Source organism: Sciurus carolinensis, chromosome 15, assembly GCF_902686445.1.
Source record: "Sciurus carolinensis chromosome 15, mSciCar1.2, whole genome shotgun sequence".
Taxonomy (NCBI): domain Eukaryota; kingdom Metazoa; phylum Chordata; class Mammalia; order Rodentia; family Sciuridae; genus Sciurus; species Sciurus carolinensis.
In genome coordinates, this window is record NC_062227.1 from 23,579,821 (window position 1) to 23,594,672 (window position 14,852).

A 14,852-nucleotide genomic window follows, 5' to 3' on the forward strand; every position below is an offset into this window, starting at 1 on the left:
TTAGAAAAAAAAAATAAAGCTTTTGTTTCACTCATTTAGTATATAAGAATGGAAAATAGTAAAATCAAGTAGGAGGTATTCATATTACATTGTTCAAAGGACAACTTAAAAGGATAAACTTATTAAAATGTACTGTAGGAGAACTCTGAAACTGAAGGCATTTTGAAAAATGTGGACCAGAAAACTTTAAGTGGCCTCATGTAAGTTTTTTAAGGTCAAGAACAGATAAAATTAATTTAAAAGAACACCAGAAGCTTAACTTAATAAGAAAAGATTGTACCTTTCAGGAACTTAAATTTAATATCTGGTTTTAGAAGTTCTAGAAATTCAGGATTTGGGATATAATACAGCCATGATATCTAAATTTGTGTAATTTAGCCCTATGCTGTCTAGTGATATACTTTAAAGTAATAAAAAAAATTTTCTTCCACATACTTTTAAAAAATATGTTCAATGTTCAATGAATTGGAGCTTTTATTAATGATAAATGAAGTAACACTGCTTTCTACTTTTTTCAAACTCAGTATTGTTTGATAATTATTCGATTTCCTTTTTGTCTTTTTAGAAATCTCTATTTTCTGGGGTTGGGGGTGTTAGAAAATGTAATTTGCAATAGCAGACTGGATGCTCCTGTGCTACAATAACAATTATTTGGAAATACTACACGGCTCAACTGCTGGGACTAGCCAGATGGCTTTAACAAACAAAATAAGTGATTCTGATCTTTTGACAGAAACTCAAAGAATACCTAGCTCTTGTCAGTACTCAATTTGAAACTTGATAGGCTTGACTAGGTTCATGCTGCCACAAACCTTATCTGTGTATCTATAAATGACTGTATTTGACTACTTGCATAGATTTTAACATTAATGTTGATTAAAACATGAATTAAATCTTTATTAATAGTACTTTATTATTTCATGTGAATTAATTTTGTATTATTGAATGTTTATTACCTTTGCAATATCATGCATATTGTAAAAGAAGAAAAACAGATGCTTTTTTCTTATAAGTATGTTTACAGTTTTTTAAAAAAGTTATATATAATGAGGGAACAAGGAGGACTCACAGAGTTGCTATGAATTATCAAGATAACAATGAGAGTCTTCTATTAAGATCCTTCTCTGGCAGCTACAATTAGCCGTGTATGTAAATTTCTTCTAATCCTAATATGACTGAGAACTGTTATTATTCTCATTTCCTAGTTGATGAAATTGAGACTTGATGATTTGAGAATCTTATCAAGGGCAAATTAGGTCAGAAATATGAGAGTAATATGGGGAGAAGAGCTAGAGACAGCTTCAAGCAGGACTTGAAATGTGAGAACTTTGGAGGGTGGAAAAGAGACAGACTTGAGAAATATCCAGGTGGAAAAGGCCAAGAAGAGCTGGGGAGGGCAGAAGCCCAGGAAGTGAGAAGCATGACAGACAGGACCCCCTCTGAGGTGACACCTTTGTAGAATGAGCTACAGTGGAGGAAAGTTATTGTCTTGGGAAGATGTGCCAAGAATACAGAGGAGCTCAGGACTTAAGGTTTTGGAATGAAAGATAAAGAACCACAGAAGGCTCTTGTAAAGAGAATATGATGAAACTTTATTTTAAAGATTAGTGAGTGATACCTTCTGCTTCACTAATCTGCTAAGGATTGCTTTGGCTATTCTGGGCCTCTTATTTTTCCAAATGAATTTCATAATTGCCTTTTCTTATTCTATGAAGAATGTCATTGGGATTTTAATAGGAATTGCATTAAATCTGTGTAATGCTTTTGGTGGTACAGTCATTTTGACAATATTAATTCTGCTTATCCAATAGCATGGGAGGTTTTCCATCTTCTAATGTCCTCAGTTACCTTCTTTAGTGTCCTATAGTTTTCATTGCAGAGATCTTTCAGTTCTTTTGTTAGGTTGATTCCCAAGGTTTTTTTTTTTTTTTTTTTTTTTTGAGGCAATTGTGAATGAGGTAGTTTTCCTAATTTCTCTTTCAGAGGATTCATCACTGATGTATAGAAATGCATTAGCTTTATGGGTATTGATTTTATATCCTGCTACTTTACTGAATTCATTTATTACATCTAATTTTTTTTGTGTGGAGTTTTTTTGGATCTTCTAAATATGGAATCATGTCACTGGCAAATAGTGATAGTTTAAGTTCCTCTTTTCCTATTCATAACCCTTGAATTTCTTTTTCCTGTCTGATTGCTCTGGCTAGAGTTTCAAGGACTATGTTGCGATGTAGTGAAAGAGAGCATCTCTGTCTGTTCCAGATTTTAGGGGGAATGCTTTCAGTTTTTCTCCATTTAGAATGATGTTGACCTTGGGCTTAGCACAGATAGCTTTCACAATGTTGAGGTATGTTCCTATTATTCCTACTTTTTCCAGTGTTTTGAACATGAAGAGGGGCTGTATTCTATCAAATGCTTTTCTGTGTCAATTGAAATGATCATATGATTATTTTCTTTATGTCTATTTATGTGCTTGAATTATGTTTGTTGATTTCTGTATGTTGAACCAAACTTGCATCCCAGGGATGAACCCCACTTGATCGTGTTGCACAATCATTTTAATATGTATTGTATGCGATTTACAGAGCAGTAGTACCAAAAACAGCATGGTATTGGCACCAAAATAGACATGTAGACTATAAATAGAAGACACATACTAGACCAAGGTCTCAAAAATATATTGGAGAAAAGACACATACTAGACCAAGGTGTCAAAAAACATACATTGGAGAAAAGATAACCTCTTCAACAAATGTTGTTGGGAAATCCATATGCAGAAGAGTGAAATTAAACTTCTATTTCTCACCCTGCACAAAACTCAACTTAAAGCGGATCAAAGACTTAGGCACTAGAACAGAGACCCCATGCCTAACAGAAGAAAAAGTAGGCCCAAATACTTATCGTGTCAGCGTAGAACCCGACTTCCTTAACCAGACTCCTAAAGGACCAGAAGTAAAATCAAGAATCAATAAATGGGATGGATTCAAATTGAAAAGGTTCTTCTTAGCAAAGGAAACAATCAATAACATGAAAGACAGACTACAGAATGGTAAATCTTTACCACTTACACCTTAGATAGATAGAGCACTAATCTCCAGGATATATAAAAAGAACTCAGAAAACTGAACACACACAAAAAAACCCCAAATAACCCAATCAATAAATGGGCTAAGAAACTAAACAGACACTTCACAGAAGAAGAAATATAATCAATCAACAAATATATGAAAAAATGTTCATCACCTCTAGCAAATACAGAAATGCAAATTAAAAAAAAACTAAGATTTTATCTCATTACAGTCAGAATGGCAATTATCAAGAATACAAGCAGCAACAAGTGTTGATGAGGATGTGGAGGAAAAGGTAGACTCATACATTGCTGGTGGGACTGAAAATTGGTGCAACCACTATGAAAAGCAGTATGGAGATTGCTCAGAAAACTTGAAATGGAACCACAGTTTGACTCAGCTATCCCACTCCTTGGTTTATACCCAAAGGACTTAAAATCATCATACTACAGAGATGCAGCCATGTCAATAAACATTAATAAATAATCAGCTCAATTCAACCAACCTAGAGGCCCTTCAACAGATGAATAGATAAAGAAAATGTGGTACATATATAAAATGGAATATTAGCCTCAAAGAAGAATGAAATTATGGCTTTTGCAGGTAAATGGAGCTGGGGAATATGCTAAGTGAAATAAGCCAAACCCAAAAAACCAAAGGCCAAATGTTTTCTCTGATAAGCAGATTTTAGTCCATAATGTTGGTGGGGGTGGAATGAAAGGACTTTGGATTGTGCAAATGGGAGTGAGGGGAGGGGTGAGATTGGGGGGATGGGAAGGATGGTGAAATGAGTTGGACACTATTATCCTATATACATGTATGAATACACTACTGATATAACTCTGCACCATGATCAGCCAGAGGAATGAGAACTTGTGCTCCATTTGTGTACAATCTGTCTAAATGCATTCTACATTCATGCATAACTAATTAGAACAAATTTTTTAAAAAACTGAAAAAAAACACAAACAAAAACAGCAAAAAACTAGTAACAATTTATTTCATCTTTGAAATATTTTTTTTATTTTCCTAAGAAGCATGACTTTTATCTTCCACATCTACCATTATTCTAAATTTAAATAAATTTGCAACTGCTTGGAAAAATAAAAGATTAGTGAGTGAGTAGCAGGGCATTAGGATGGGAGGAGACTGAAACCACTATAAGGGTGAGAATGACAATGGCGATTTTAACTTAAGATTTTGAGGGTCTGAGTATAGGTGGTGGAAGCTGAGAGGAGAGAACAGCAGGACAATGTGTAAGCAGAGACAAAAGTTAGAACCATAGCAAACCTAGAAATTCAGGGAAGAAAGGCCAGTGATAGCTGCTGACAATGTGGATGTTGCCACCTTCCTTTCTTCCTTCCTGGGAAACAAAGGTGAGCAAGGAAAAACAGAAAAACGGCCTCTTATCTCAGCCTCAACAGAGCAACCTGATCAAGCCAAGATCCCAAATAACCAGTAAAACTACTCTGAGAGTAACCAACTCAAGTAGGACATGAGCGGCAACAAAGGAGAAAGAGAAGGATGTGAAATGAGCATCTCATTTGTGCTAGCTGTATTTGTATATTTCTGAGGTGGGGAAGTAAAAAACACACAAAAGTACTTTGCTAGTTGTTCAAAGAAAACAATATGGTATTACTATGAACAATTTATTCATTACTTAATGATCAAAAATACACAATTGCTTGCCCGAAGAAACACAAATTAAACATCTATTTTTTTCTCCCAGAATAAGTTAAGTCATTTAATGACCTTCCCAAGTTTGTGGCCACTTATTTTGATGCCTGACAAATGAATATCAGGTCAAATAAATGATATGCTATTTTTATATTTTATGTACTGTATGATCATGTTATTGTACACCAACATTCCCTATACAATAAATGTAAAATCACATTTATATTATGCTATGGGGTTCAAAGCATAATTTTGCTATTTTAAAATAGTTCAAAGGTTTATTACCATTGTGCATTGGCTTTGGTTTTGCATATGGCTTACTTGCTAAGTACTGTAATATTCAATTATAACACTGTTCCTATGGGAAAAAATGACCAATTTCACAAACATCAACTTGATACACTTTCTCAGCACTGTGTTTAAAAGCTAGGGAAGCCTCTATTTTGTGCTAGGTTTTTACTGGAACTATGAAAAATGTTTCAGAAGGTCATTTGCATATATTTAAAATAAGCACTTCATGTAACAATTCTAATACCTGAAACAATTTTTTGGTCCAATATGATAATAGAACTTGAATACAGAACTAATTAGAACAATTCAGAATTACCATATAGAGAATAGTACTATATGAATAGTAAAGAATTAAGGTAAATGGCTATTTTTATTCCCTCTCTCTTACTCAGTGCGTAAGCACAGATACCTATTTGTATAATTCAAGAAAGTTCTTTTTCTGTTTCACTAATAAAATTCTCAACCATAAAGGAGTAAAAGTTGTTTTTGAAATAACGTATTTCATACAAACATCTTTTAAAAATACTCACGGTCTTCATCTGTTTGTACTATTAGTTCTTGACTCTCCTTTCTCCCCTCAGGGTTCATGAGGATGAGCTTCACACTCACGTTGGTGTATGGTGACAGGTTAGTGATTGTATGCTGGGGGTGTGAATTATCTGTATCCCAGCTTACTTCTTCTCGTACTTGCTCCTGTCCTCCCACTTGGTAACAGTAGTGGACTGTGAGATTGTAACTATGGCAACGAGTTACATTATACCCAAATGGCTCCCATCGGATGGTGATTTGCCGAGATTTGACCTCTACTACTTCCAGTTTTCTTGGGCCACGCATGGGATCTATTTTTAAAAGAAAGGAAAAAAGGAGAACATAAGGGAAAAGTATTATAAAATATCTAGTGGATCCCACATACACCAGATAAATGTATTTATCCATAATGTCTGGTCTCCTCCTCTTCCTGTATATTAAAATCCCTAAATTTTACCTGGGGATAAGGCCACTCAAAATAAAGACTACAATTTCCATTCTCCTCTGCAGTGGAATGTGGCCATGTGCCTAATTTCTTATGAATAGCATGCAAAATAAAATGTGAACAACAATTTCTGGGAGGTGTTCTTAAAAGGAAGGGCTCGAGCTGGGTGTGGTGGCACACCCCTATAATCCCAGCAGCTTGGGAGGCTGAGGCAGAAGAATAGCAAGTTCAAAGCCAGCCTTAGCCAAAGCAAGGTGCTAAGCAACTCAGTGACACCTTGTCTCTAAATGAAATACAAAAAAAGGGCTGGGATGTGGCTCAGTGGTCAAGTGCCCCTGAGTTCAATCCCCAGTACCTCCTCCTCCAATAAAAGGAAGGGGCTCACCATTTTTGTTCCATTTCCTTCCTGAAAGGTAGATTAAGAATATGATGTTTGGATCTCATGCAGCCATCATGGACCATAGAGTACTTTAACATAAAGAATCTAAGCAATGATAAAGGAGGAGTCAGGGACCTGTAATTACTGAGCTATTGTACCAGCCCTGAACTAACCAAATTTTTCATTAGGAAAAATTAGATGTTATCTTACTTAAGTCTCTTTTCCTCTGTGTTTCTGACAGAAAAGAAAAAAAAACAATACTAACTGATAAACACAAGGTATCTTTAAAAGTTAACTTGTGTAAAAGTTTTAGAATTCAGCATGAAATAAAATAATGACAAGAGACCATGGATTTCAGGGATTTCTGTTTCATTTGCATAGAAGTCCATAAAATCAAGCTAAGGTAGTTCCAGTCTACTCATGAAAATGTCTTGGTATTCTTCCTTAGACAAAGATCCAAGACAGTTTCAACCTTAGAAATCTAAATGACAGGCAAGGAATATGCAGATTTTGAATAGTTCAAATTATAATATACAGAGAGAAATCTTAAGCATGTTCATGAAATGATGATAAAATGTGATAATACTAAATACAGGACATTTATTTAGTATTCTGTACAATGCACTGCTCCAGAAAGTTCACCATTCAGGGATTTGGGGAAAGTCTAATCTAGAATCTTCTGCTTTGGCATTATACATTTGATAATTTTAATTTTTGTTTTTCTGAAGTATGGTCACTATTTATGAATGTAAAGAGATTAATAATTGGTAAGGGAACTAACTACACATGGACATTTGAGAAATCATAGTTACATTTCCTATGAACCTACTGTGAGTGAGTTGCTTTACATATACATATTTGCATTCCCTCAAAACAATCCAGTAGGTTAAATACTTTTATGCCCAATATGCTGATGTAAAAATAATTGCCAAGGTAAGCTCAATAATTTGACCAGGATCAAGGAAACATGGTACTCAGATATTTTAAATTTATTTATTTTTTGGTACTCAGATTTAAATATGAAATTGAAACATAGTGTTGCTTCCTCTCTAGCATGAATCTCTACTAAAGAAAATCACACACACATATACACACACACAAGCAATTAGGATATCAAAGATACCTAATATAACCAAAGAATGTAAAATGTGATAAAGATTCAATGCATTTAATTTTGAATCAAAAGTGCTCAGAAGAATTCTCCCTTCTCATTTCACAGAAGAGGAGGTCCTGGCCATAGTCCCTGGCTCAGCTATATCAGGCAACTCTGCTTGTACTGCAGGGCACTGGAAATGTGCCTGGAATATTACTGAAGTTCACTTCTTATCTCTATTTGTCCCTAAATCCTTTGGGTGTCTGTTCTGTTTATGATCTAGAGAGAACCAGAACCACCCCTTTACCTGTGACCTCCAATCCTTGAAAATGTTGAAAGTAAAATAATATTCTGATTTAATATATGCAAGTAGGGATTTATCTGCCAGATATCTGCTCAAAACCAGAAATGAGGTTAATACCAATCATTCATGCTGCTCTACCCTAGTAACTCCAGGGACCAAGGACAAGAGAGATGAAAACCGCTCCAAGAAATCTTCAGTGACATTCTCATGGAATGTTCAATATTACCAAATTAATTTTTTATATTTAAATTACCAGTGTTAAGAAAAAATTCATAAATAAGTTATTTAGAAATAACACTGAAGATTTTTCCAGATTAGTGACTTCTTACAGTTTAAAGGAAATGTCTAATTTTATTTAATGCTTCATTAGCTGAATGTTTGCAAAAACTTTTAATAAGCTCCAGATCCCTTATATACAAACAGATTAACATATGTCTCTTCACCCTTTCCCTTATTAATCACTGGTCTCCACAAGGACTGTTCTAAAGCATTTTCCTAAGATTTTCATCAATTTTACTTACTTAATAAAATGACTAAAAGCCTCAGATATTAGCTTAAACAAGCAGTGCAGTTCTAACTTAATTTCAGTGGAAAACTACTTCCCACTTCATAAATTAGTCTGCATCATTTCAGTATTCCTTGGCCCAGAAAATACACACTTAAATTAAACCCCTAGATTAAAAAGAAACGGTTCTGTCTATTGGTCAAGTTTCCTTGAAATGCATGTTCCTTCCTTGTTCTTAGTATCCTTTTGGGTTTGTTTTTTTGTTTGGGTACTGGGGTTTGAACCCAGGACGCTTTAACACTGAGCTACATCCCTAGGCCCTTTTAAATATTTTATTTAGAGATAGGGTCTTGCTGAGTTGTTTGGGACCTTGCTAAATTGCTGAGACTAGCTTTGCACTCTCAATCCTCCTGCCTCAGCCTCCCAAACACCTGGGATTATAGGCGTGCACCACCACACCCAGCTTTTCTTAGTATCTTTTAGAATTTCACCATAGTAAAAATGAATCTGGAGCTTTCCATACACTTGTCTAATGACACGGGCTAGTATGACCAAGTCTCCCACGTCACCATTGTCATGAGTGGTAATTAATACACCAGGGACAGTGGCTGTATGAGGTCTAAGCTCTGGCTGGAGAGTTTGCACTCACAGGCATGTGTAAGTTCCAGGTTAACCCAAATAAAACAATACTGTAGAAGCATTTGCAGAGTACAGACAGTTCCCAACCTAAGACAGCTTGACTTAATGATTTTTCAACTTTACAACAGTAAGAAACAGAAACTGTACTTCCAATTTTGAATTGCTATCTTTCCCCAGGCTCTGAACATATAGTGTCATTTTCTCCTACGATGGAGGACAGCAGCAACAGCAGCAAGTCACAACTCCCCACTGGCCCCAGGATCAAGTGAGGAAAGAAACTGGCACTCTGTGGTGCTCTATTTGGCTTAACTTCAATGCTTGACAGGTTAAAGTGATTAATATAGTTCTGATTTAGATATTTTCAATTTACGATGGGTTTCTGAGGATATAACTCGATCATAAGTAAAGAAGCATCTGTGTTTCCATTTTTACCCTCAGTGGACTTTCGTCTCGGCACATGGTTCTGATGTGCCTACTCATGTGTTGATATCAACAGGACAGAGTCAGCATCAACAGGAGCAGGGATGAATCACATCAGCAGACTGTAGAGGCGAGGACCACTTTGTTCCTGAAACACTTACCCCAATTGTCAAAAGTTTGACAGAATACAGACCAACACATGACACATATATCGTGTCCACCTTGGGTGTCATTTTCTCTTGCCAGGACCCAAAGGCAAAATCAAGTGAGTGGGGAAAACAGCTAATAGAAAAGTGATAACACAGTTTGGAGGTATATAGCTCTGTGGTAAAATGCATGCATGAGAACTGGAGTTCAATCCCCAGTACACATATAAATCAATAAACCAGATACATCTAAGAACACAAATGGAACCCTATGTGCTATCATGTACCTGTGCAGCATTCTCCTTTAAGGACAGGGTTGACAGGCTAAGACAAGTGACAGTCCTATCAACTCGCCATTATTTTTCTTTGCCTCTACTATTCAGGAAAATTTAGTTCCACACAGAAATAGATTTATAACAATTGCATGTGAAGTTAGCATTTTACACAACCTTTATTTTCAATGTTTCTGTGGAACCATTTCTATTAGAGTGCTTCTCACTGTGAATGAGTCATTCCATGGGGACATTTTCAATAGTGAGCTATACTGATGATCACTGAATTCTTTGAAGGGCATCACTGCAGAAATATTTTGCATGATAAGAAATATATGGCATTTTCATAACCAGAAATGTGTAATTTTGGTAGGTTAATTGCAACTGAAATATTGACAAAAACAAAACAATGTTTGGCATTCCATCACTGCCATTCTATATGCACAATATAACTCTCTTATAGCCAGATAACAGGGCAATAAATTATATTCATAGGTCCACTGATTTTAGGATATTTTCTCCTTTTTCGACATAAACCTAAAGATGCTACTGAAACTGAATTAATTCCAAAGCCATTTCTATTCACCCTTACATCCTTGAGCCACACTGACATATTCCCTTTCCCTGAACTCGGTATGATGACAGGACCTCTTGGCATGAATCATGGGACCAACTAGTCCAATCTGGGCCCTCTGACTCATGATAAGAGACTATGGCCTCCCTAAGGAGCAGGATAGCTGTCCTGCCGGAAGCTTATTCAGGGAGTACTTCCCCATTCCCTCGCTAGCGCCTGCAGCATTTCTCATTTTGTTCTCTTTCTGCCAGTTTGAGCTAGGTTTCAAGCAGAGAAGTCTGACAGTTGCAGTCCTGACCCCAGGGACAGCAAGCCCGGTTCTAGCCTCCAGCACTTTAGTATCCTATTTAATCAGTGATCCTGGCTCCTTCTACACTCAGTCCCGTTTTTTTTTTTTCTCTGAATCAGGGCAGAAAGGGACTGATAGGATCAATTTCCATTGCAGGTTCAATTCACAGCTCATTTCTCTGGAACTCTGCACTTTACCTTCTATTACTCCTACAGAGCTTTTTCAGAAACTCAATTTCAGAACCTATGAGAGATATTTGGGTGTAATTTTAGGATCCTGTCATTGATAATCAAAAACATAGATTATAACCAATGCTCCCGCTAACAGGTTTCTCTTTTCTACCTCTTCATGAACCATACAGAAGTCTATTACAATAAGAACTATAACACCTGAACAGCATGGTGGCCCCTTCAGCACCTCCAGCTCTTGTATTTCTGCCTCACCAGTCTAACAAAAGAGAGAGTCAAAATAATAAGGCAACTGCTTCATTTACTTTACTGTTCACTTATATCAGAGTGAAGACATGATTAATATTATATTGGCCTAAACAATAATTCAGTTTCCTAAGCAGTAATAATTCCAGGTACATGGCATTGTTTGCAAGTGGCATGGCTATAGTTTTTGAATTACTCTTTGCTTTCCAAGGATTAAAGGGCATCTTTGTCAGTCAAGTGGAAATTTCTGAAATATGTTACCTTTAATTTACACTACCCTAAGGCATCTCTGTGCTTGTGACATGACTGAATTAAAACCTGTCATAAGCATTATATAATTTGAAAACTCTTAAATCAGAATATTTTTCACATATATTAATATTTTCAGTTTGCCATCAGCAGAATAAAATAGCCCTCAAAAATTATCTGTTTTTCTTAAATACATGAGAAAATCCTATGCTAAGTAAGAATAAATTCATTTTCTAAAAAAAAAAAAAGTTGAATTAAAAAACAATAGTAACATAAAAGGTTCAAAAACAGTCTTCCAAAATGAATGAATCAAGGTGTGGCAATGTCAAACCCACATTCTAACCTATCTCTTGGCTCAGAGTAGATATATTCACACAATGCCTTTCATGTTTTCCAAGGGCTGTTTTGAATTTACTCTATTTTGTAAAGGTAGGTAAACTACTAAACCATATTGCTGGGAAATGGACTATCTATATATCGATATTATTGATCATTTAAATTTTAATCACATTAAAAAACTGAAATTTCATGAAAATCATGCAGGATTATCTTACCTAAAAACATGACTAGATCATACACTTAGGGTAGGAACACAAGTCCTCTCAAGCAACAGGCTGAACATTGGTCCCCTGTGGACACCAAGGAGAAGACTTATGTAGCTTCTCCAGAGGTATTAATAGCAGTGTAGACAAAAGGTTTTTTTAGTTCTTGGCTTGGTTTGAACATTTATAAAATAAAGTAAAAGAATACACCTTAGGTCCTAAGTTAGTTGCTCAATGTGCCTAATTTCAGGAAAACTTCAAAATCTTTCAGGGTACATTTTTAAGAGATTCCTTACAGTTTACCTATTTAAGTGAAAATTCTGATAGATCGAGACTGAATATGGGGTTAAAATGTACTATTGATGCCTTCAAAAAACAGAAAAATGAATCTCTATGAGGTCCTTGATGACAATGACATTTGTCACATTTTATTCTTCCTTCATTGATTAATGGTAGAAAATATAACTAGAAGTTACGCAAGGATTGAAAGATATTTTCCTTTTAAACATAAAGTATTCTTTTCTGAGTGGGATTTAAGGTTTTTGAAATTTTAAACTGTACCCTTAAAACATATTGGAAAGTTCAAACAAAAACAATCACTCATAACAAATGTTAACATTTCTGTTTTGCATTAAATCATTCCATTAAAGAAAACACTGCCAATAGAAATTCATTCCACCTTCCTGCTTTCTGTCCTAAGGTTATTGTTATGTATTATTACCAGACATATTTTTGTAATATTACTATATACATATATATCACACACATATATGTATGTATATGTATATATAAATATTTACACAAATGCTACTATTCTTTGCATCTTGAGGCTTCATTCAACAAAGACAAGTTAAAGCATATAGGTTTAATTATCATTTGAAAGAGTGTATAGAATTCCATTAAATTAAGAAAGCACAATTTATTTATCCATTTCCCTGTTGAGGAACAGGTGGCTGAGTCTATTCTTTCACTAGTACAATTGATGTAATAGGTATCCTTGTAGGTGTGTTCTCTTGGCCACAGTCTCCCCTTGGGTCAACATAACAAGTGGGACTACTGGCTTGTTGACTTGGAAAATCCTTAGATGCACTTAAATGAAACAAGTTGCTCAACTGCACTCCAAAAGAGAGAGGTAGAGAGAGAGAGAGAGAGAGAGAGAGAGAAAACAAAACAAACAAACCAAACAAATAACTCCCGCCACACCAGAAAACCACCAATGTTCAAATGTCCCTTTTTCTCCAAGGACACTGTATTTCAAGAGTATGAGCTAATACGAGTTCCTGACAGCTCTTGGCTAATCAGTACTGGTTTCAGTTAAATGTAAATAAACAAAGTTTAATATGAGATCTTTTTATGAATTGCTACCTTTCTTTGAAATAATCCTTGAAACAGAAATTTAAAGTTCATAGATTTCTTTCTTTGGTAATAGCCTTTCCTGTTTAAAAGGAGTTCAAAAATCTCCACCACAAGCCATTTATCATATGATATCATTATGTTGTATCTGTATGAAAGGAAAATAAAATATTCAAACTCAACAGAGAACAAGTTTAATAAATTGATGGGTCCCTAACATTATTGGGATTTCTAATTAAAAGGAAATACAATATCATTTACTCTAAAGAACTCTTCCATCTGTAAAACAATTTTCCCTTATGATTTTTTTCCAGGGGGTTGTACAGGGGATTGAAGTCAGGGGTGATTTACCACTGAGATATATCCCCAGTCTTTTTTTTATTTTGATACAGGGTCTCACTAAGTTCCTGAGGGTTTCACTAAATTGCTGAGGCTGACTTTGAACTTGCAATCCTTCTGCCTCAGCTTCCAGACTCACTGGGATAACATATGGGAGCTAATGCCATCATAATTCCATTAATGCATAGGCTGTAGTGTGCTTCCAGTGATACCTTAAACTGTGCCCCTTATACAGAGAAGTGAAAACTGAAACTGCAGTTGCATCAGCTCTGCATCTCAAAAATTGAACCCTGGGCCAGGGGCAGCAAAAGAGAAAGTAAACATGATGGTCCTAATTTCATATAATTATTAGTGGCTAATGCCTCCACAGTTAGTATTGTCTGCTGCAACCCAGCTGACACAAACACCAATCTTTTACAAACAAAACAATCTTAAAAGAGGCTCCACGCTTTCAAAGATTAAAGTCCAAATAAATTTAAGCTCCCTAGTAAAGATCATCTAAAATACTCAAAGACAAAAATGACATGAGTGAGAACAGAAATACAAAAAGAACAGATGTATGACACCTAAATTATCAGATCCATAATATAAAATTTGAGTAACATTTTCAAATTTAAAAATGTAATCACAAAAAGGAACATGCAATAGGTCATTATGAAAGTGACTAGAAAATTCTAAAACATAACTAATAAAACTTTAGGAAATACATAAACTGTTGAAACAAAATGAAAACTCAATGGATTCTATCAATTCTGCAGACTGAGGCAGGAGGATCATAAGTCTGAGGTCAGCCTCAGCAAGTCAGCGAGACCTTCAAGAACTTAGTGAGACCCCATTTCAAAATACAAAATAAAAGGACTGGGGATGGATTCAACAGCAAGATTAAAAGTATTAATGAACTAGAAGATAAAGCATTGAAAATACACAGAATGTAGAATGGAGTATTAGAAATACAAATACAATAATAATAGGAAAGAAAGATGAAGACAGGATTAGAGGCTATGTCTAACTAGCCATCTATAAGTAGAACTCAGAGAAACAGACAGGAGTCACACAGTGTCCAAAGTTGATCTCAATCAAAATATACAAAAAGTATAAAATTAATAAAAGAAAAAAATGAAATTAAGTCCACATTTAGATATACTACAGTCAAACTATAGTTATCAAAATCAATGAAGATCTTAGAGATATCTAGAATTTTAGAACAGGCACATCTTTTACAAAATTTACCTGTTTAGACAGAGGAAGAGTTCTCAGCAGCCACAGGGGAAGGTTGACCACAAGGGGACAATTTATTCGAAGTGT

General features: G+C 35.3%; 1 protein-coding gene across 9 annotated transcripts in view; it reads right to left on the bottom strand.

The window, feature by feature from the left end:
* Positions 1–14,852, bottom strand: part of Ptprm (protein tyrosine phosphatase receptor type M) — an 819,218-nt gene that overhangs the window by 345,686 nt on the left and 458,680 nt on the right. For all 9 annotated transcript variants that reach the window (XM_047526252.1, XM_047526251.1, XM_047526249.1 and 6 more), the window contains exon 8: positions 5,567–5,875. In XM_047526252.1, coding sequence (XP_047382208.1) covers positions 5,567–5,875 — 309 coding nt within the window. The remainder of the gene's footprint in view (positions 1–5,566; positions 5,876–14,852) is intronic.